The 25,018-nt window shown below is 35.2% G+C and overlaps 1 protein-coding gene across 2 annotated transcripts in view; it reads left to right on the top strand.

Moving 5' to 3' along the window:
- The window catches only part of pnt (ETS transcription factor pointed), a 324,499-nt gene extending 300,611 nt beyond the window's left edge, over positions 1-23,888 (top strand). For both annotated transcript variants that reach the window (XM_089640996.1, XM_089640997.1), the window contains 6 exons: positions 14,085-14,227; positions 14,434-14,665; positions 18,071-18,244; positions 19,429-19,547; positions 20,338-20,495; positions 21,013-23,888. In XM_089640996.1, coding sequence (XP_089497122.1) covers positions 14,085-14,227; positions 14,434-14,665; positions 18,071-18,244; positions 19,429-19,547; positions 20,338-20,495; positions 21,013-21,076 — 890 coding nt within the window. In that variant the 3' untranslated portion in view covers positions 21,077-23,888. The remainder of the gene's footprint in view (positions 1-14,084; positions 14,228-14,433; positions 14,666-18,070; positions 18,245-19,428; positions 19,548-20,337; positions 20,496-21,012) is intronic.
- The last annotated feature ends 1,130 nt before the right edge of the window (positions 23,889-25,018 follow it).

Raw genomic sequence — 25,018 nt, 5'->3', positions numbered from 1 at the left:
GCATTCCTTACTTGTCCCACTTGACGGGGCGTTCATTCATACCTCTACGAGTAACTAGGTAGCCATGTAGTCGGTAACCAGGTAGCCAGGTAACCAGATAGCCAGGTAATCACGTAGATAAATTGTGGATTAACCGGGTAGTCAATACTCCAATAGAAACTTTCTTGATAGCAAAGTCAGCACTGCAGGATAGTTTACCGGTAAAGTATAGCCAAATAGTCGACAAATAAACAGCAATTAATTCGTGGCAAATTTGCTAACATTATAACTAACTAACTAACCATCACGCCGTTTCCCGCATGGGTATGCAGAGAGGATGGACCGGCTGACAACCCGGTCTTGGCACACACTCCTTGCCTCATTCACATTCATCCATCGTCTCATACATACTCTTGGACATGGTCCGTATCTGATTCACTTGATCGTGTCATGTCTTCTTTGGGCGTTCCGACGTCTGCTACCATTCACATTTGGGTCATATATTCTCCTTACACTCCTTCATGCCCAAACCATCTAAGCGTCCCTTTCTTAACCTTACTCATTACGCTTACATCAGCCTTGCATTCTTTGCGGCTCTCCACATTTCTCACAAGATCATACATGGTTTTAACACACACACGCCTCAGGGATCTCATTTCCACAGCATTCAATTTCTAAAACATTTCTACAGAAATCAAGTAATTCGTAGCAAATATCAGAATAGCATTTTTCCTAACATTATTAATATATTATATTTACTAGCATATGTGTATAAGTATTTGACTATATATAGTTAAAACTTGAGATTTGTGTAATATAGATGTTAACTATAAAACAGAAATTCTTTTGCTTTACCACCTATACTATATATAGTAAAATACTTATGAACAGTTTAGCCTCGTGGTTAATAGTATATTAGTGGGCGAGTAAAGAAAAGTTTGGCTTGCTAGTCAACAGGTACAGAGCAGGTTAGATAAATACTCATGTAAGCGCAGCCTAGCTAAAATTTATCAGTAATAATATTTTCTTATTCATTAATAAGTTCTTCAATCTACCATTATTTATAAGAACTCCGTTTAATGATGTAACTGTGATCCATTTATGATGTTAACTTGGAATTTTACTTGGATAATATGTACTCAAATAAATATTTAATCGCTGTATCGTAAAATCGCCTCTCCAAGTTCAACATAATAGCATACTCGTAGCTAATGAACCGATTCTAGTGTTTACTACTGGAAGGTGCATAGTGTTATGCAAAAGCCACGTAGGTACTGATTTTAAGAATTTTTATTTTTTTTATTTAACGCCCAGAGGGCTTTTACATTGTTGGTAGTATAATTTTAATTTGTTAACTAGCTGAAGTATCCGGCATTACCCGGGCTTTACTTAAGAGTTTTTCTTTAAAAAATCCTCTTATTCTCTTGATAACGTCAAGAATGCAAATTTTCATCAAAAAGTATCAACATTCTCTTTTGATGCGCTACCAGTAATACAAAATAATTTGTTTTTGGTTTGAATATTTGTTCACTTGGAAACATTTTAGATGTTTTTATTAAATACTGTTAGTGGTGACCGGATAAATCATCACAATGATAATTCATCACATCTTTAAAAAGTTATATAAAGTCATGGAAAGTGATGAAACAAAAACTTTATTAGCTGGATTAAGTAGGTTAGGTTAGCTTTAAATTGATTTTTTTTCATCGTTTCTAATGACTTTATATCTCTTTTTAAAAGTGTGTTGAGTTATCATGGAACCACAGCTAGTAGAACACTTGACCTTTGAAATAATCGAGTCTTTTTGTAAACCCAGATAAATATAAAGTATCTGGCCCATTAAAACAGCTTTAAAGTTCAAAAGCTCATACTTACGAACCCTTTTTCGATTACAGTCTTATTGTATAATGCGACAAATTAAGTTCTTTAGAAAATGATCGTAAGACATTTAAATATTTTTGTCTCAACTTCGCAAAATAAAATAAAACACACTTTTTGGCGATGTTTTTCTTTCTTGCATAAATCAAAACTAGCAGCTGGTGTTACGCGGGAATTTAAACCTTATCGTCATGTACACAAGGAGTGTTATTGTATCGGCCCGATTCTGAATGTTACTTGACGTGGTGCATCGCCTTGGATGGGGGTTGTTTTTCTAAATTTCATGGGGACAGTGGCCTTTCTTTTGTTTTGACGGTCAAATGGGCAAAATTTTATCAATCTCGGAATAAGATTAGATTTATACATTATAGATGTTAACTATAAAACAGAAATTTCTTTGCCCATACCAGTAAAAACTAACGTGGAAGAATGAAGTCATACAGCATATATTATTGTTTATATGCCAAAATGTCAATTGTTTGGTATGAAAAATATTAATTACCTACCTACGTATAAATAGAATGTTAAAACAGTAGTACCTATACATCGGGCTCGTGACTTAGTGAGCTAGAGTGCCAAGATTGAAAAATATGTCATTATTGATTAGAAACATGAATGCAAATATAAACGAATTCAAAAGCCACCTTAAAAAGTATTCCGAACAGTTGAACTGAATCGTACCAAATATAAACCAATATAACAACACCCCAATACACACAAGCCCTGCTTATTTATGGGGGTACATCAAATACTTATATTATGTCATTAATAAATGTACTATATTGTGTAATTATATTATGTAATTGTTATATTATGTAATTCGTGTATCTTTTTTTATTAATAAAAAAAAAAAAAAAAAAAAAAAAAAACACATCTACCGAAATAGCGGGCTATTCAAAAAAAAAATTGATGTGGTAACTGAAAGAATCCTCAAAAACTCCATACGAAGAATTGAAAATTGGAAAAAAATATTCAAGGTACAACAACATTAACAAAGTCGTATTTTTCAATCTTAGCAATCAGCTCACTTCAAAGTCACGAGCCGCCACTGAGTATAGATAGCTATAAAAATGTTCTAGTGCATTTCTCCCAAACATTCAAGTCCTCTTAATCCTTCGCGTTGGGCGTATCACTATTTGTTAATCACTGTTCCAGTAAAAAGTGCATTATTACACCTGACATTATTACAAAATTAGATATATTAAATAACTCGGTTTACCAATAGAAACTATAAATTAAAACCACTTGATGAAAGAATTAAAATTATTAAAACTCTCAGATTTGAAACTTGACTTTTATTTTTTAAATTATTAGTGGAATTATAGACAGCCCTGATTTATTGAGTCTAATCGCCGTCAACATACCAAATACAACTACACGATCGAAAATTCGTTTTAATTGCAACAACATTATCAGCACTGACTCATTTAGATACTCGCTTGTACCAGATTGCATGCAGTTGGCAACACTTTCACAGAAATTGTAGATATGTTCAACTGCACGGAATACAGTTACAAGAAGGCTATAATAACATATCTCAGTAATAATTACAATTAAGGTTAGCATAATAGGTACTTCTCTTCTGCATGGGTTCTATATAATTTTAACAGAAATTTACTCTTTTAATTACTGTTCCACTGAATTAATACGTGCACGTTTGTAAAATCCCGTATGGGTGTATAATATATATATACATATATATATAAATAAATAATATTTAAGAATATGTACCGTTGTTGATTTGCAATTTTCCAATATACACTATGAAATATCGTAGGTAATACTCATTGCGTAACGGAGAACAATTTAATCATTTATAACGTTATTCACTGCATTTCCCTTCTTCCTTATGATTCACCGTTAAACTTTATGATAGCTCAATGAAAATAATTAAACCATTTTATAACTAAATTCTATACAGGCAATAGAAGTTACGAGTGCTTATAAGCACTTAGAACTTAGATTGAACACTTAGATGAGAATTAACGAAAGGTGAACTTTGAAATGGAATGCATTCGTTTCAATTGGAAGAATAATGCTAATGCTGCTAATCCTATAACAACTGAATAGATAATAAACACCAGAAATGCTTTCCATGTAGATGTCGCCTCTGACATAGTACTTTTTGGTTCTAGCCCATTTAGCACTAGTTATGTCTCTCTTACACTGACTGGCATGGTATATTGCCACTACAATTGATCGTAATTAAAAATTCATAATGATGATTAAATGAATTTCTAAAATTAAGTTTAAGCAAAGATTATTGATTAAAATATACGCGAAATTTACGACACCGATCAGTGATACTCGTTCATAATCAGTAAACATTTAGGTACTTACTTAATAGAAAATGAAATAAACATGCAAAATTTACACATAATATACCTAGTTTCATGAAATAACAGCCGACGATGTCAAATAATGTCCGCCATCTTAACTGTACGAAAATCGGTACCAAAGTAATCTAATGGATCCCGAATCCCAATGAAAAGGCGACCTATGTGGAAAGTGGACGAAAAAACCATCGTGTAAAACCCTGATTAGGCGCCTTACTAAGCTTTCCGCACGAGAGTGGGTAGTTTTAACTACCTGGCTTCTTTTGTGTTTCCTCCCTCGTAAAATTTCTGGATACTTTCCTTCCTCTCATTAAAAGCGTTATAATAATAAAAATGCTTGTTTTTGTGACAAATCACTTCAAGGACGCTGTACAATTTATTACGAGGTGCTAGGCTCTATCTAATTTTATTATTTACAAAGAGGTACAGAAAAACGTGCTCACCTGGCAGGTCACTTCCGATAAACACACTTGTATGAAAAGGTTTACGACTTTGCACACAGAGGACAGACATAATTGAACCAATAAATCGTCAACCAATAAAAAAAGTGACATATGAGTGAATCTTATCTTGGACGATAAAATCCTTTGTGTCCTTTCGAATTCACTTGCAAACTTTAACTTCTTTTTACCACTGTGCAAAATCACATTGTAAAGCTTTCACTAAAACACGTTTTTCGACTTCGTCTTTCGTCTTTCGACTTCGTCTTTCGTCTTTCGACTTTCGACTTGCTGTAGGCAGACTGATGGAACCTAAGCGCAAGCCAAATACTAAGTTTGGTGATCGCGCTTTCGGAGTATCTGGGCCGAAGGCTTGGAATAAACTCCCTCCGGAACTAAGATCCATAACAAGTCCAACAGAATTCAGGTATAAACTAAAAATTTTAAGCTGTCGTACCCTTAAATTAAATATACCATTCCTAAAAGAAAGTGAAGTTATATTCAATTTTCCAATTATGTCCTAAATCCCGTATCTAAATTTCGCCAATAAACAATTAGATAATGTTAATTAAGTGTTAATCTCAAGTAACCTACCAGGTAAGTATTGTACTGTATATTATCTCCATAAATAGTTAAGTAATAACATAGATCACTGTAGAAATGTATTATAAGTTTGTACAGCTTCCTTGAGGTGATTTTGCACAAAAACGGCGCTATACAAGTCATCCAATTATTATTATTATTATTATTCGACACATTTTCAAAGAAATTAGGCCAGAGTTGCTACACTTACGACACTATAGTAAAAACATTGATTTTACGTTTGCTATTTCACCCTCCATACTATTAATATTACATTTATTAGAAAATTAGTGGCAGAAGTAGGGTTGATACTTATTTTAAAAGACTAGGAAATTTTTATGAAATTACCTTAAAATCATCTCATCTTATCGTCATCTTAATTCTCAACATAATTTCGTTGCCCATGCCCTGAGGGAAATGTTAGTATTACTTTGTTTAAAAGGGTGTAATGTATTACGAAAAAATCTTTAGATTTTAATTTGTTAGTATGCTACCAATGTTTGACTTTAATTCCATTCAAAATATATGTATATATATTACCTATGTAAAAAAGCTCAGTATTTTTTTACTGTCCATAATGTAACTTCTCAGAGTCTATATTCACACGCGTAGTATAAAAACGCACATAAAAAGCTGTCTTGGGCAGGTAGACAAGAAGTCACCTTCTTTCCTGGCTTACTACAGAACCGGAAGGGAACAAACCTCCGGATGTGAAGCGGGTCTCAACAGTAAAAAATCACAGCTAATGTCGTATTTTTTTCTCATGTATATTATCGAGGCTTCTGTCATCTGTTTTTACAATCTTAATATATTGTTATCATAATGTCCAATGTTCCTTAAAATATACCTAGACCTTTCATTCATTTTGATTCACTTTAAAATATGTTCCATTTTACATGATCGAAAAAATTCCATGATTCTTGATAAAGCATGGAACTCAGTTGACGATATTCAATTCTGAACTTCCAATGGGTTTGAGGTCATCAATATTGTCACTCTGTTGTTCTTATTTAATGCACTTCGTTAACGTGTGTTTGACATCTTCAATTTGTTCACAAATTGAGCACATTGGAGAATCAGAGACGTCTGTCAAACATCTGCTACTGTCGTAGGTATGATATTATGAAGAACTCTCTGGATGAGTTTATTATTTCAAACTTAGTCGATTAAATTGTCATAGTTAAAAATCATAGATCACCCTTAGGGCGCTAAACAATTAATCAAATTACCCAACAAAAACTTAAAATATAAATAAATAAACTTGACAGCCAATCTTTAGTATTCTGTGTTTCACTGATCTAGTAAGTACCTACATTAAATCTCTGCCTTTCTCTTATTTGGCAACTGGTAAAATTGACTGCAAAATCTTAAAGAACTTACCTACTTAGTAACACACCTTTCTACGTTTTATTTTATTTCATTAAGAATGTGGGCTAAATGCACGTTCACATTTTTATTTATTTCTTATTCGGCTGTTGCGTAACTTTTGGCGCGGTCGGGTGTAATTATTCTCATCTCAAGAGATTGATATTAATGATATCTGTTTCGTAAGTAGGTACCTACGTACCTACCTAGTCAGTACTAGCTATTAGTTACGAGTTACACGTATTCTTATATTTTTTATGGTTTCTAGGTGCCTGCCTTTTACAAGAGGAATTTAAATACATTTTTCATCTTGTCTCTTTGTTTGAGAAAATAAACACTGAAGCTTAGCATTGTTTTGCATTTCAACTTGACCCTTCTTAAAAATATTAAACCATCTACACTATTAGTATATGGATCTTACTTTTAGACATATAACTCGGCCTATACAAATGCTAGTCTGGCTAACATATCATCACGCTATTTCTCCGCAGGAGTAAGCAGAGAGGATGAAAGCAACAAAATTTTGTCTTAGAACACCCTCACTTCGTTCACATTAATACACACTGTGTCATACATTATTGGCTTCTATTGTAACCATTCTTTATATATTTGATTCACTTGATCGTGCCATGTCGTCCTGAGACTAACACAGACAAATTAAGCCCTATGGTAGATTACGAGTATTATTTAATTTTTTACTCTACATTTTTTTTATTTTTTTTAAAGAAAGACAAACATTCCCGGGTTACGAATAACCTGATAATATTTGAAAATCTCCTACTACCACCACAGTAAGCTGAAAATGTTGCTTGTGTTGTGATGGAGGACTTAGCCAGACGAGGAATTGAACACACTACGCCTGAGTGGGACCCAAGCGCGATGTCAACTCGGCCACCGACCGATACCGAATACTTGAATAGATGGCCTAGGTAAGGTTAGGTTAGGTTTTTCAGGGTAATCCTTATCAAACCATTGTTTTGTTCACTTTACAAAAAATGCAAAAGTCTGATAAAATCACATTGTAAATAAATTAAACACTCAAACAATCACACACCTAAATAACGTCAAACATAAATACGAACACTCTGTTATAACGCCATACAGATATACGAACACACCGATAAAACGTTGTACACTTGTTCCCGCGAGGGCAGGTGCTCGCGCCACCTGCCGTGACGTTTTTGTCCGCCAGTGTTTCATTCCGAAATTCAAACAAATTCAAATTCGCCGATTTTCTCCTTTGCCAAATCTACGTAAATACTGTACGCAAGTACCCACCTACTTTGCGCAACATAACATACTGAAGAATCTGCCTATAATATTTTTGTAAATTTTTGAATTTAGTTCCTTTTTTGATTAGTATTTTTTTGCAGGGGGTAAGGTTTCTACACTAAACCCTGCACAATATCAACCCCCATTTTACAAACTTGCACATGTTGCTAAGGTTGCCAGGGTTGCCACTTGTCACTTGCTACGTTGCATTGCATACTTTCATGTTTTGTATTTCGGGATTTTTGTTGCTTTGTATTTATACATACGCAAGGATCAAATATTTAACTTATTAATTGAAACTTTTTTCAGAGTATTTAAAATAAATCAAGTGACACAACGCAAGAGTCCTGACCATGTGGGCCAGTGGAACTATTGCATTCACAATACCTGAATTTTACTGTTAGTTCCTGAACATAGCTCTCTTTTTCCAGGGCGATATCGAGTACCTACATCAATTTTGTAACAAGAATTTTGTCATTATTTGCGCTTTGTCGGGTTTTGACAGCGTGACCTTTGGCCCAGAAATAATAACTTCTTCTATAGAAGTCATGTGTATCACGTTACCAAAAAAGTCACAAAGCATCAATAGGTAGGTGCTAATAATACTAGAATAATTATTTATATAGCCCCATTTTTGCCAAATATCACATTAAGACTTTTAAAAGGTTTTCTGTTACATCAAAGGCGATCATAATATATTCGTTATTTCATCGGTAATGCTGTTTCATCACAAGATCCAGAGCTATATGGAGATATATAGGTAGCCTAATGGGTGCGACATGTGGTTGAAGGTGGAAGAATCGGTAATATGTGGTCCGTTGGGTCTCCTCGGCCACATGTGTTGCTCCTTGCGGGGCACCATGTGGTTGGCGGGACCCTTAACAAGGCGGCAGGGGAGGAGAACCAATGGCATGCGAAATAAAATAAATGTTTTAATTACCTAATTCACACGCTGAACGATTATTTCTTTATTTATTTTTTTTTTTATTCAGGGAATAATAATATCTAATATGATATTTTTGCTGAAAAATCACTTCCACGGGCTCTTAGCAAAGCTACATAAATATATACAAACTAAAATAGCTAGATTTAAAATTATCCTTCTTCATTTTATGAAAACAGGTATTAAGTGATAACATGTATTTGTATATATTCATAAAACATGTTTAATTTTTTTTTAATATTAAAATTTCAAATAAAATTGCCACTACCGAGAATCTAACACTTTTCAACTGCTTAGGGTTGAACATTACACCACCAACTATATTGCAAGAACGACAACATAAATTCATTATTGATTGGTACCTACCTGTGTATCTACTGAAAATAATAACAAATAAGAATGATATATTATCGAATTTTAGAATGTTACATGTTGTGTTCGTACAAACAGGTCTCCAACTCTTCTCGGAAGGAGTTTATAAATACTTGGTTCTTTTAGATTAATCAGGGATTCATTATTACTCCGCGTATTATAATGGTGACACGATAGTCAACCTAACTAGAAGCTGGCTAATTGGAATCTGGAACAGTATGTTTCTCTGAGAGCCTTACCACTGGCCCTGGCGACTACTGGCCACTGGCTCCATCTTGCGGACTTCCACGCAAGCTCTATGCACTGCCATCTATGTGCGTGCATCTATGAAGCTCTTACTTATCGCTTCACATCAAAACCGAATTTATATTGTCTAATTCTTCGGATCAACTATAATTTTGCTGAAACCGGCTTGAAATGAAATTTTTATGTTTATAGTGCCATTTACATAATGTGACTTTATGATTTAATTTAATAATGTGTTACCAAATAGTACTAAATAACGTCCCAAAACGTAAGTTAATATCGGTCTGCAAACTTTTAACTGTTTAGTTTAGTGTCAGTGTTTCATTTATCCAAGTTGTAGATAATATTATATGACACACGCTGTAAAAAGTTAACTGCCATTTTTCTGAAATTGCGGATTTTTTTTGAATTACAGTTTTTTTTTCTGAAAATTACAACTTTTAGCAACTTTGAAAGGTTGCTCTTCCCTGCATTTAAGCCCGTGCCGGCTTTGGATTACTGTGCCTTTTCTGACAAATGGTTCCCAACATCTGCCGCAGCCACCGCTAACCACTCATTAATTATTATACAACAAAACAACAGCTTGCTTTAATGTGAGATTTTCAAATTCTTTGCGAAAACATTCCTAAAACCACAATAGTGGAAGCCAGATTTGTCGTATTTGTTTGCCTCTTCTTTATTGCCTGTTCGTATCGGAAGTTCAGGGTTTTTTTATTTTTTGCTCGAAGCAACTCATCGGAATTCCACAAGTACACGGAGAGAAATGATTCTGTTAAAAAAGTAATAGCATTCCAATCTCCTGATAAAATATTAGTCATTCAGAATATATCGAGAACACGTGTTATTTACCTAATAAATATCATGACGGAATACGACAATATCAATATGTAAATATAAATATGTGCATGAACAAGTGTTCCGCCGTCCTCATAAAACATTCGCTTTTAACTGATACTTTGTTAGGAACTCTGTCAAGTCCCCCCTTTTTTTTACGGGAAAGGGAATAATTTGATTTTTTTAATAAATTAACAGGAGTTATTTTATATCATTTAGTTTTTTCCGTGTACCTACATTCCAATCACGAAGGTTTTGAAGCCATGATTTTTTTTCTTTGGATGGTGAATATTATCTGTAAGAAGTTAGGATCCTTTAGGTAGACACAGGACCTACATTAAAGTAAAGCAAATTCTGGAATCGGGTCATGTCAGGAAGAGATGATGATTGAATGTGAATGAAGCAATGTTTGCCAATGCTATGCGATGGCACTTAATAAGTATGTTAATATTACTTTACACGCGGTGACGTCGCCGGAGTAGTAAGACACAGATAAACTTACCAATATTTAAAAAAAAAATAGTTCGGTAAGTTTTAAAGAAAATAGTTCTTTGTTCTTCAGTTACCCTCTGATGAAAAATTAACCGTGTAATATTGCCAACATTGTTAAGTACCTACTTACTATAGGCTGAAGAACGATCTTGTTGACACCCTGCCGACTCGAGTAGGTACCCGACTAATTAAATCTCCCGGCATCATAATAAATTATTGTCAAATCGTTCGAATGTCGAATAATTTATTATTCGATTCGGTCGCCAGAATAAATCTTGTCGCTGGTGGGCGGTGTTAAAGCCCGCCCGCCCATTGGCCGGCCCGTCCCCGCCCCCCGCCCTCCTCAACCAATAGGAGAAAGGAGGAGGAGGGAGCGAACCTCTTTGTTCGTTCGAGAACGAAGCTTGAAAGTGGAACTTTTTAAATCTACGCGGGAAACTTGCTTTTCCGAACGATTTTGGACGCGTTCCAAATATGAAAAATAATACTGAATTTTACACCGGAAAAACCGATTCGTTCGCGTTTTGCGATGGAAATATTATGTTTCGCGTTGGAATATGAACAAAGTTTGTTATGAAAAATGTATCTCGTTCCAAACTGTCAGACGACCATTCGTCATTGTAAATTTCTTCGTCAGAATTATTAAATTTCATTACTAAGCATGTTTCAACATTTCGATGTTATTTTTAATGGGTGCCTTTTATTTCCTACGATCTCCAAAATGAACGATAGGTGCCTTCATAAAAATAATTCTATTACTTAGCATAACTTTTCACAATCACAGTGTATCTTTAAATGCAACTAAAGCATTTGTCGAGAGATTTTTGCTCCATTTCGAACGAGTCGTGTATTATTAAATATTTTCACCGTTTTTTGCTTAATTATGGTTTTTTTCTTATATTAAGGCGACGCCCTACGTAGTAATTTAAAATCATATGTTTTTGGTTTGAAAATTTGGTCGCCTAGAAATGTTTCAGATGCTTTAATTAAATACTGCGAGTAGAATACATCTTGGCCTTTGAAACAATCGAGTATTTTTTAGATAAGTCTTTTTATAAGCCCAGAAAAAAAATGTATAGGTATGCCTGTGAAAACTGCTTTAAAGTTCAAAATCTCCTACTTATGAACCCATTTTCGGTTATGGTTTTATTGTATAATGTGGCAAATTATGTTATTTATAAAATGATCGAAAAACATTTAAATATTTGTGCCTGAACATCCACAAAATAAAATAAAAGGCACTTTTTGGCCATGTTTTTTTCTTGTTTAAATAAACAGGTGGATGGTTTGAAGCGGGAATTTAAGCCTTATCGCCATCTACGTAAGGCGTGTTATTCATAGCGGCTCGATTCAAAATATTACACGACGTAGTGCATCGCTAACATTGCTTAACGCGCTACCTCTAACATTCATATTTACATATCTCTCTTTCATGTATCATCTTTGAACGCTTACTACGGGGCCTTATGCTTGATTGGGGCACATGAATACGCCCACGACACGCTTCTATATCGGTTTATCTGACATTTTGTCCGAATGCTAGTCGAGCGTCCTACCCGCCAGGCTATTGACCACCTTTCAATAAGATTGTAGCTTCCTGTCAAATATAGTCTCGAGTTGTTTTTTTAATGGATTTACATTAAAACAAAGTTTTCTATCACCCGTTACATTACTTATAAAAAAGTAGAATTTGATGCAAGTCTTATCCGAATGGACGAAACAAAGGGAGGAAGTGTCTTATTGTCTGGTTTTCAATCGAACCGGAGATGGGGATATCTGTAGGCGCTACGGCTCTATTGTGCCGCGGAGTCGATACCATTTTCACACTAGTTCGAAACATCGATTATTGGAAAAATACGACATCTTGCAAAGCTGAGGCGAATCAGAGGAAACAATGGTAATTTGGTTTCTATTTCTGTTCATTTGGGTAAGGTATCTTGTAATCTCGTACTACATATCATTAGTACCTACCTACATACGAGTGAATACCATCAGAATATACCTAGATGTTCTATTATCTCGCTAAGCTCGGACGTCTGTCCATTTTTGTAGAATTTTGAACAGTACATAGTCAGCAGCCATTAATAATACGATTGACATAATATAATATTATAATGTTCGTTGCAAAATGATTGGGTGATGCATTACTGCCATGTATTGACACGTTTGCAAACGGAGAGCACAAATAAATTGTGCCCGAAATAAAAAATAAAATTTGGAAAGTTTTGTACTTATCAGTGTTCCGGGCTTACATTGTGTTAATATCAAGAGTGTATATTGGGGGGGGGTGTTATGGGTTCAAACCCCTCCCCCTCCATCGGCCTTAGTAATGCATAAGAAAAGATAGAATGTAGTTACTCGTCGATTAGATACATTCCTCGAAAATACAACAATATGAACCGTCTCTTTCATCTAAGTGACTTAAATCATAAGTTGTGGTAAAACCCCCACAGGATCGACCCCCCCCCCTTTAGGGAATTAACCCCCCCCCCTCATGTTAACGCTATAGCTACGCCACTGGATAATATACTGTTATCCTGCCCTTTGAATCGATGTGCCGCACCCAAATTCAAACCCGTGGGCCGCCACTCTCTTCCCTCCGCTCCAAAGGGATGTCATTTTAGCTTATAAAACATATTTTTTAAAAAAATCTGTCATGGCTCGTGCCACCACTAAGACAATAGAATAGATTTGCTTCCAGTGGAGTTTGACAGGAAGGCACGCGTCACCACTGCCCGGTAGTCGGTGCTCAGTCCTCAGAGTTCTGCTGCTCGCTAGACCAAACACGGAAGCGCCCATTCATTCGGTAAATTTCAGCCGAGTTCCATTGATCACTTTTCTCATTTCTTAGAATTTCTCACAATGCAAAGACCGCTAAGAATAATGTTCAGGGATAAATGATCAATTAACTCTAATATTTCGCAGCTTATAGTTTATTTATCAATTTAGTATAAGATCAATATTAATACTTCTTTTCTCAATGTCTTGCCAATATGAAGAAAAACTAATCGAATCGTTTTTAGATAGAAACTCAGCCGATTTAGAACTTGCAAAACGTAAGATATTTCATTTTTTTGAGTTGAATGATTAACAAATCCCTGTGGTGCTGACAAAGGAATTAGTGGTGAAGATGCCTTTCTCATAATAGTCCATATTTTCTCCAAACTTTGGGGTCTTTTAAAGAAAATGGGATAGTGCCCTAAATATATTAAATTGTGTTCTTTGAAAGATGTTTTGAGGTATTTGGCTATGCAACAATTTCAATGATATTATTGAGGCAATAAGCTAGGTATCTTAATAAATGACTATTATCGTTACCAATGTTCGATTTGTTGTTTGTTCCAGGCGGTTATACCCCCGGTGGCCAGCAAGGCGGGGGCTCCACGCCGCCCCCCTTCCTGCAGCCCTACGGCCCCCCCGCCCCTCCCGCCGCCTACCTGCCCCCGCACCATCACCACCACCAGCAGCATCACCAGGACCAGCACCAGGTATGTTAATAGTTACCGCAGTATATAATCACTAATTACCGGGTAGTGGCCGAAACACAACGTATCTATATCTAACTTAACCAGCGTCTTTTCATTGTTGCTAGGCTATTGCCATCAACTTCTATCTTAACTCATCTCCAGGCCTCTTCTTATAATTATTGCTAGGCTATTTCCATCACCTTGTAAGTAAAGTGATCTGTCTCCAGGACTACCAGCAGCTGGAGGGTCTGCACCAGCAGCACTCGCAGCAGCAACAGCAGCAGCAACAGCAGCAGCAGCAGCAGCACGGCCAGCAGCAGCAGCACCCCGGGCCGCAGCAGCACGGACCCCTGCACGGCGCGCCCTACGCGGACAGCTCACCCGAGTTCTACGCCACCTCGCCGCAAGTGCTAGAGCACAAGTACCAGCCGGCGCACTACGTCAAGCCCTACCCCAGAGGTAACATACTAACACACTCAACACTTTTATATAATAGCTCTTTCTCCAAAGCTATTATTTGTCCATCGTCCATGTCCTTTTATTTGTTTGCCTCGCCGGATATGATTTTTGAATTAATATTTCAGTAAGGGTTGAATTGGCGTCGTTTCCGCTTCTCGGAGGCGTTAAATTAATATAAAACATTCACGGCGATTGTTAATTCCGCTTAATAACCAATAACTATCTACCCATCCTTTCGGGTCACTAGGCGAACAACAATTTAATGAATAATCAACGAACACGTGCGAACTATTCAAGATGGCTGCCCCTTTGTATGCTAACTAACCAATTGACTTCAAATGTTAAAATATCACACGAGAGGCTTATATTGTGTTCGAATGTGTTTTTTATGATTAAATTCTCGGAAGTTTGTGATTATAAAAAAATAATGATTATATTTTACGTAAGTATATTCATTCGTAGCAAAGCAATTGTTTGATGAATTACTGACACGTATGCAAACGGATGTTAACTGATGGCGGGGGACAAAATTGGGCCCAGATTTTGATTATTTGAATAGTCTCTAACGGTGATTTCTGGCATTTTGACCGTTTTTTCTGTCAAATTTTTCTAGAGCAGTGCAACTGTTTTGAGCGTGCAGCGTCATTTCCACCATGAGCTGAAGAGCTTTAAAATGTTTTGAAAAACACCACATTTGTTTGATTTATGGAATTAAATGCAATATATTGCTCAGTAAGAAAAATTGTGTTTGAAACCGATTTGTAACAACTAGTTCATTCAAATGATCTGATGTCTATAATTTCAAAAAATGGGGTGTAGCTGTAGGTAAGTAGGTACCTACTTTTCGTGTTTTGATTTTACAATTCTGTAAAATCCTGAACTGGTTTTATTCCGTGACAATTTTCCGGATTTTTCCTGTAAATTGACGCGCCGAGTTCGAAAAGTGACAAATTAAACAAGTGACGTAAAAATATACATTATACAATGTCGCGTATCTCGTATGTCCATCGGCGCGCGACGTGCGGGACTATTCGAGGAATATTCGAATGATATTCGGCTGCTTTACTAAACATGTCGCTCTGACGTTTACTGTCCAATTATTCAAACACACTTTTTGACTTCGAATCGCTTATACAATGATTGGAGAGTCCACGAGAGCTCAGTACTGTCAATGGAAAATAATAAAATGTATTATTTATTTATTTAAAAAAATAACACAGATTTTAGAAATAATTATGTATCGTGGTGGATCAGCGGCAGCTGGCCGGTTGCCGACTCAGCAATCTTGATGAGTGCAAAATAACAACACGTATGTATGACGAAAAGGTGTGTTTATTTTTATAGAAATAATATTTAAATGGGGTTCACGTGACGTCACAAACGTCAATACAAAACAAAACACGACATCGTTTTGAAAATTTAAATAAGGTCAGATGTTTTTGTCATCAGGGCAGATGTGTGATGAATGATGGACACTGTAACGTTGTCCGAAACGTTGGCTAAAGAAGGAGTTAGCGCAACACGGCATAACACCCCAAAAACAAATACTAAAAATACTTTTGGCCGTGAAAATCTTAAATCAGATTTGAAGGTTAGATGTCTTTGAGTTGGAAAATGTAAGCATGGAAAAAAGATTACGATAAAGAGTCATATGGCTAGCAAATCGGGTTGTAAAAATATTTTAATACTTATTAATTTTTTTATTTTATTTTTTTTTAAATTTTTTTACTGAACCGCCCAACTCCTGTCAACGTCAATCCAATAAATATTTTGACAGTTTTTAAATATTCCAACTCGACTGCTATATTTTCCCGCCTTTTGCCTCGCGCCGTTCATCGCCGGTTGCATTATTTTAATAATTTTGACAGACAATTTAAATTCCCAATCGGCCTCCCACAGCCCGCAGTTACACTCGTACTTCGCCACATTGTTGTATTATTATTGTCATTACATGTCACTAAATCGAAAATTAAAAAATATGTATTTCACATCAATTTAATACAAAATGGTTACGGATACTTTAAATAACAATCAATTATTCAGATATCAAATGACTCATTCTTATATTATGTTTTCAACTATTTTAATTATTTATTCATTTCAAAAACAAATAAAGTTTATGCACTTTGTAGTGCGTAATGCTAGGTAATTAATAATAATAATATCTGTAACATATAATTCAATGATTTAAAAAAATAAATTGAATATTGTCAAATTGATTCCTTTTCAAAACTAAGGAAAGGTTTTTAAACGGCTATGCTAAGGTTGGAGTGCTTTAACCACCGTCACATTTGAACGGTCCCCGTTAAATGGTGACTCTCGGCCCGTTTGAGCTTTTGATCAAATTCTTATCAGCCGTCATGCACAAGGGACAAGCTGTTTCAATAAAACAATTGAAATTAAATGTTTTTTTTTAATGCATCTATTTAAATTTCTCTTTTGTTTTCTTGAATAAATATATGAATGAGTTGGAATCTTGTAAGTAAAAATTAATCCACTTTCCGACATCCGATCGAACTGAAACTCGGCAGATAAACTCGTTGTAAACTTTTGGTGGCAATGACGCGTGCATACTTGGACATTTACGCATTTCTCTGAAATTGAAAGACATTACAACAGTTAATATACGAAATAAATGTCGGTCCTACCTAATCGGGATTTGGCTCGGTTATTAGCATGGTTGACTCCAGTCCCTGAGGGGAGAGTTCAATCCAAAGACTAACCAAAAAAATCATTTACATCCCATGCATATTTTTTACATCATACAATATTTTTTCTACCATAAAAATTTCCTTTTTCTTTAAATCATTGTTATCGTTTTATTAATGTTATTATTTGATAAATCATTTACGACTACCATAATACCTTCATGAGCATAGTATGGTAGTTGAAAAAATCACCAAAATTTTAATTTATAAAATATATATTTTTTTTTATAAATAAACATCAATTAACAAAAGTAAATGTACTTTAGTAAACGATCTTTGTCTTTTACAGGTCGACTTTCTACAAATTAAACACAAACATTACATAGTCACAAGTGCATCTTCCGTCTTTCTTGCCATAAATGAAATGGCATATACAAACAAGTACAAACGAAAGTACAGATTGTCATGAGTCATGAACATTCATGCTTTTGATGGTCAACTAAAAAATTTCATTGAGTTGCTCACTTTCTTATGGTTCAGCTTATGAGTGTTGCATTATAACCTTTCTTTCTGTTTTAGATATAATATTTGGCTAATTTAAATAGCACCGTTTTCGTGAAAAATCACCTCAAGATATATCAACCCCTCATATTTATCAACCAATCGCAGAAGTCATTTTGCAATTTTGTCCTTTATGTGCTTCCACAATCTGCATTCTTGTACTGTAACATAATTTAAAAAAAAATTGTTTTTATAGCGCGACACTATGACGGCTATGGAGGTGAGGGCGGTTACAGCTCTCCCTACGAAAGCTTCGGTGGCGCTGGCGGCGGGGGCGCCTGGTGCCCCCCTCCCGATCTGCAGCACACTCCCTTCCTGCCGCCCGACAAGCTGCCCACGGGATACCCGCAGCCGGGGCCATGCTTCACTGGTGAGTACACACAAGTACCCCGTTGCAGAAAGGACGTGTTTTGTTTGTAATTTACTTGCGTTCGTTGGCTTGCCGAGTCGTATTAGCCTTCCACACTGGGCTCCAATTCGAACGTCACTAGGGAACGATCTTTTGTTTTTGGTCAAACCATAGAAACTGTGGTTTTTTTTTAAGACCTAATTTTGAGAAAGGTTGTCTGACTCGAGGATTAAGAAAGGAAAAGGGTACAAGAATAAAAGATTTTTAAGTAGTCCTAATACCTAAGTAATCGAACAAGTCACTAATCTTACCTAAACCCAATGGTTTTGCAGCTGTACACACCCCGAAAAAAAGATGCAAGAAGAAGTGTTTTTTACTTTTCTTGGGACATAAGTGGATGGAGGTACACAAATAATAAAATGTGCCACACAAACTGAATCACCACACATTGTTCTGGTCACCTGTCACTCCTCACCCTGGCTCCTGCGACACACTGGGCACGCAGGAGTATCTACTCGGCCATCCAACTCAGTGCCCAAAATTTTCCTTTCTTAACAGCGTTGTTGCATTGTGCAGGTTTAAATCAGGACATTACAGGTTTTGTCGGAACATTTTAGATGTTGTCAGTACAGAGGGATCGATAGCGTTGACAGTCTCGATATATTGACGATATTTGACGGCCGGCGTGGTCTAGTGGTATACGCTTTTGACTACAGATCCGAAGGTCGCGGGTTCGAACCCGGCGTGCGCAAATAAATTTTATTTGATTAATTTGTGTTATTTCACAATTAATTAATTAAAAATAATATATAGTATATTTGCGGCACGTTCCAGAGTGGAAGATACTCTCAGTATCGCCCTGGTGTAAGACCACCATTCAGAATTGAAACGTTGCTTGAAATGGCTTTAGCCGTGTTTGGTGACCAGATCTGAATAGCCAGGTACTTCCCCACCTTCCTCTTCCCCACCTCCCTCCCCTCCCCAATACCCTCAGCCTCACAACATACCCCAATTGGGGATGCCATAGTCTCACTGGCTCCAGACGGGAGCAGTTGGGACTCTTGTGCGGTAATACTGTAAAAAAAAAAAAAAAAAAATATTGGGACGGACGGCATCACTAGGTATACATTAGGCGACCAGTTTTTTTCTGATTTCTTTAGTTTATTAATGACAATACTATAACCATGCTCTGCTTATGTTTCCAGGCTCGGGCCCCATCCAACTGTGGCAGTTCTTGCTGGAGTTGCTGACAGACAAGTCGTGCCAGAGTTTCATCTCTTGGACGGGAGACGGCTGGGAGTTCAAGCTCACCGACCCTGATGAGGTATGACCCATAACCTAAAATAAACCTCTTACATACGGTACATGGACGGTAAGCAAAGAAAACTTTTGCTTATTGTGATAAACTCACTTGTTCGAAACCATCGTCATCGGTGCTTCTCCTCGCTCGAGCAGCTTGACACAAGACGCCATAGATATAGCACCAAGACGCTCAGTCAAATCGCAAATTTCAAAATTTCAAAATTACGGTCCTTGGATCTTTTACGCATCGAACCCTTGGCTCAAAATCAAACAAAATAGCATCGAGCGAGAAGGTACACTCGTTCAGACATGTTTGAATGAGTATAAAACCATTGAGCGTGAACGAGCCTGGGTGCATAGCTTATGGTAAATAGCCAACAACAATCTTACGGCTGTCACTCGTCTCTCTTCCACACATCACAGTAGTAATAAAAAACGAATTATCTTTCTCAAATACTTAGATAAATTTTGCTTTCTTTTTGGACCTCAAGTATTTTTTTCTATTAGTATATGTGATGATTTTCGGTTTACTCGAACCATTGAGAGCTAGGAAGGAGTTAAAACCAAAACTACAATCTCATTATTTTGCTGTACTATGTAGTTCCTGGTTTTACCACCTGTGAGATATAATGTAGTATGTTCATTGTATTACCGAATGTAACATTTGTTAAGAAATCAGGTTTTGCTTTTGACTCTGTAGGTAATGTGTAAGTAAACTAGATGGTATGCAATACTAGTAGCTGTAGGTAACCCTATACAGCAATGTACTTGAATTTATTGAAATGAATACTAATGTGTGTATTTGTTATAAGGTGGCTCGTCGCTGGGGAATCCGCAAGAACAAGCCCAAGATGAACTACGAGAAGCTCTCCCGGGGACTGCGTTATTACTACGACAAGAATATTATCCATAAAACTGCAGGCAAGCGATACGTCTATCGCTTTGTATGTGATCTGCAGAACCTTCTGGGGTAAGAAATACTCTCCGTGCTTTATACATTGTTATTTCAATAGTTAATAAAATTATTCATTACATGTATTCATGATAAAACATTGGAGAAAAGTGAAGAAATATAATAAACAAACAACTAACCTAACTCAACCTCTCCAAACCAATTTTATAATGCATTTGGCATGACTTATATCAATTGATCGTTCTTAGATGATTTCGCAACCTGTGCTATGCATAGAAAAATCAGCTATACAAATTTTAATGCCTTTGGTGTTATTATTCTAATAATAATTGGATAACTTGTACAGCGCCGTTTTTTGTGAAAAATCACTTCCAGGGCTCTGTACAATTTGTTACGAATTCCTAGTCTCTATCTAATTTCATTATTTATGTACAAACCAATTCAGAAAACCATTCGTTGTCAATGAAATTTTAATTTACATAGATCAAAGATAAATTATTGTTGGACAGTTCCCTAGTTCTCTATTTAATATTTTGTTGTACTGTCTAATGAATGTATGTTGTCTCTTCTGCAGGTATTCCCCCGAAGAGTTGCACGCCATGGTGGACCTGAAGCTGGAGAAAAAGGACGACGACTGAAGATCCCGAGGCACAAACGTGGTTTTTCAGTGAAATGAAAAAGTGGATTAGTTTAAAATGTATCGTAGGAAAAGAAATGGATTAAGTACGGTGATACTATAGCTGTATGTAATGTTGGCCTAGTACAGATGCAACACAAATGAATGTATTCTTCTTTAAACATTGTAATATCATATCCATTCTTCTTCAAAGTTGCAATCAAAGATATTCACACATTTTCACTTATCCCCTAATATTTATGTTTCTGTCTAATTTGATCTTTTTTAAATAATTATATATTTAAACCATTAAAAAGTTGATCAACTTTGATTTGTGATTCACATTAACATGATGTTTTTGTTAATATTTTGTAAAAATACTGTATGTTAAATAATATGGTATTGTATAATTATTATAATCTTTCATTAATAGCAAGCACCGGAAGGTGCTTTCATTAAAAAAATGTTCGGCTCTGAAAAGTGGATGATCATTTGTGCTTTCAAACTTATACCAGTTTGTTGTAATTGTTTTCTAAGACCATGGGTGCCTTAACGATCTTCCATTGATTAATCAAGTGATTGTTAATTTTGTGTATGCTTTCCTAATTTAATTTGACTGTTACAAAATCTCTGTTATATACTGTTTGTCAAACTCAACCAAAGTATAAACCATTTGTTTTGATTGAATCAAAAATAAATCATTTGAAACAGCGTGTTGCATTCAAAATGACTAAATGTATAAAATATATGTTACATTGTGCTGAAATTACAAAGACCGTCTATGTAAGTAGTGTTGCATGCACCCAAGACCTTTATTCTGATCTCACGATGATATTTTCCTACGAGTTCACGCCATTTTCGCGAACAAACCAAAAAATCATATCTAGTTATTTAAAAACAAGAAATTCCACTCGCAGTTTAATTTGAAACAGTTTTCATAGGTTATTTGACGATTCTTACAATCCCCATCCAACCCAGTGCTCAAGAAGATCCAAAAAGTATTAACCCTATTAACTGTTATTAAATATTATCATAAGTTTGTATGGCTTTCCCTTCCATATTTTACCCTCTGTATATTTGTTACACGCTTTTCAGTTAAGAAATTATCGCACTTTTGAAATTATTTCAACTCCATATTGTAATACATTAAATATCTGTGCATATCTGGAATGTGTTAACAATATGTTATATCTCTTTGTTCTTAAGTCTTGATGTCCAACTGCCTTGAAGAGATTTCGGCCAACAGCATTAATAATTTAATTTTAAACTTTCTGTTGATTTGTACATAAATTCATATAAAATAATATTAGAGAATGCAAAAAAGATATAGTGTTAAACTACTTAAATATTAAACAATGAAGTTATGTTTGAAAGAGAAGACGATGTTGGGGAGAGAGAAAGATATTCATTGAATCATTTGCACAGATTAAAGAATTACTATAGAAAGCACAGTTTATGAAGTTATAGAAATAGCCCACGAACATCACACGACGTTGGTGAGTTTGTTATTGGAGCGGTGTGTTCACATCCATTGTAAATCTAGCTTTAATAGTTTACGGAAGTCATTTTCTATTTCCCTCAGGTACTCTGTTGAACAGACGTATGAGATTACGTATCATTAAATGACACAATTCATATTATAACCATGTTTGTTTCCGTATGCATTCAATCAATCTTATGAATTTGACATTGTTTTGTTTACATTATTATTTTACTTGTAACTTAGAAGAACACAATTATTATTAATAGACATCCAACAACGTTTTGTGTGATTTACCTGTCTTCCAGCTAAAGCAGGGATTGGAAACTTATTTACCATTAGGACCATTTGGACATTTATAACATCATTGGAAGGCCAGATATTTATATACAAGATTATTTCATTAAGTTCAAAATAACCTGATATTTTTGAGTAAACATTTGATTACGAATTTAATTTAAGAATTTGTACACATGCATCCACATACATTCAAAATGCACACACATATTGTTATGAGAATAGGAAAAAAATTCCTGGATTTATTGACTTTCGGCTACACCTGCTTTAGCGGGACAGACCAAATGATTTCGGGCCAAACGTTCCCCACCGCTGACCTAAAGAGACAACTTTGTTTGTTCTAATTCATTTGGATTTAAAAAATAACCATTAACCATTATACAAAGAATCCAGTAGTAGGCTAAATTACCTTCAGGGGATGATTTTTGACTAATGTGAGTAAAAAAGTAAAAACATTTAAATTTATTTTTATATTTCCATATTTACATTCGAACGGAGAGTTTACCTTTGGACTAAGTAGATAGATACTTTCCATCCACTACTGATAACCCTTTCATCACACTTTTGCGTATTATGTAGCATATCATTATTTCACAAATGCAAACTTTTGCATGAAAAAAATGCTTCTATTTTACTCATGTAATCATCTCCCGAAGTTATCATGGTTTACAAGCAGACGGACGCCTTGTGTTAGTCCAGACAACAAAGGTATACAACCTATGAATATTGACGTTTTCACACTTTTTTAGACAATAGTGATGTAAATTGAACAAGCTTTCTCGATGTGAAAGTGAATGATCTCGTTTTAAGGGATTTTGTTTTATTATGAATGATAATATTCTTTTTAGACATTATGTGATTATTTTTATTAGGTTAAATAATATTGTACGTAATTGTAATTTCTTTTTATATCGGTCACATGAACTCCTTACTAAGAATATTATTATAAGACACAATGATATCATTCTCCATCTCTTTCCCTTTTGTTGGAAATGTTATAGTTATGTGAAATAGAACACTATTGTTTCATTGGCCCGTACATATAAATTTGTATGTATCGACAAATGATGTTAAAATAAAAAATATATATTTATGAAAAATTCTTTTTTATTCCTTCCTGATCCTAGTTTCCAGGAATCCGTAAAATTAAATTATGTTAGAAAAATGAAAAAGGCTTCATCAACATAACTTCTTTTTGTGCTTCAAAAATTACAACACAAATGGTTTACAAAAAAAAAAAAAAAATATCGTACTTGCCGAGGAGAATACTATATTATTTACTAGCTGACGTGTACCCGTCGTTTCTGTGGGTTATCCTTGGGAGATAGACATATACCATCAAGGACTTAGCTGTAGGCCTTTTTAAGATATACAATTCCGTAGTACATTATTTTGATGTATCTCATGAGGTTTAGCCAGCGTTAGCAATCTAGTGCCCGAATATATATTTTTACGATTTGATTATAAAACATTGCCTCTTCCCTACTTTGTATAAATATAAAATGCATGTTTCATATATATAAACCTTCCGGAAAAAATTCTCTATATGATAATGAAAACCCTTTCAAAATCTGTTACGTAGTTTAGAAGACTAAACGCACAAACAGACAGACGCGTACATATTTAGAGATTTCCTTTTAAATATATCAATTTGAATTTCATTTATGTTTTTGGTAATGAATGATGTAAATCTCGGAAGCGGAAAATAACCCACTTCCAGAGATCGGATTGAGCTGAAACTCGGCAGACGAGAAGAATTTGTTGTCGATGACAATGCATTCTATCGACTTTTGGTTTATCATTCTATACACACGCGGACATATACAGGGTGTCCGGAAACTCGTAGTACAAGCGGGAAACTGGTGAATCTACATCACATTTGGAGTCGATTTTGTAGTATATATTTTTTTTATTTGAGCTTTCGTTATCGAGTAAATCGAGTTTGAAGTTGATTTTTTTTTTTTTTTTTTTTTTTTTTTTAATCAAATTCTTATAAATTATTACTGAAGATCAAAGTACCCAACTAATTAAAACTATTTGAAAGTAAAACAAATGAAGAAACTCGGATTTGAAGCATTATTTTGAAATCACCCTTCATTTAACCCGGTGTAATCATAAAATATTTCTGCTCTGCAGGGTTAAAACATCTGTTATTCAACCCTTAACACCAGAAAAAACTTTAACCCT

The sequence above is a fragment of the Hesperophylax consimilis genome, chromosome 16 (genome assembly GCF_061612785.1).
Source record: "Hesperophylax consimilis isolate HC1 chromosome 16, BYU_Hcon_1.0, whole genome shotgun sequence".
Lineage (NCBI taxonomy): Eukaryota > Metazoa > Arthropoda > Insecta > Trichoptera > Limnephilidae > Hesperophylax > Hesperophylax consimilis.
This window is presented reverse-complemented; position numbering and strand designations above follow the sequence as displayed.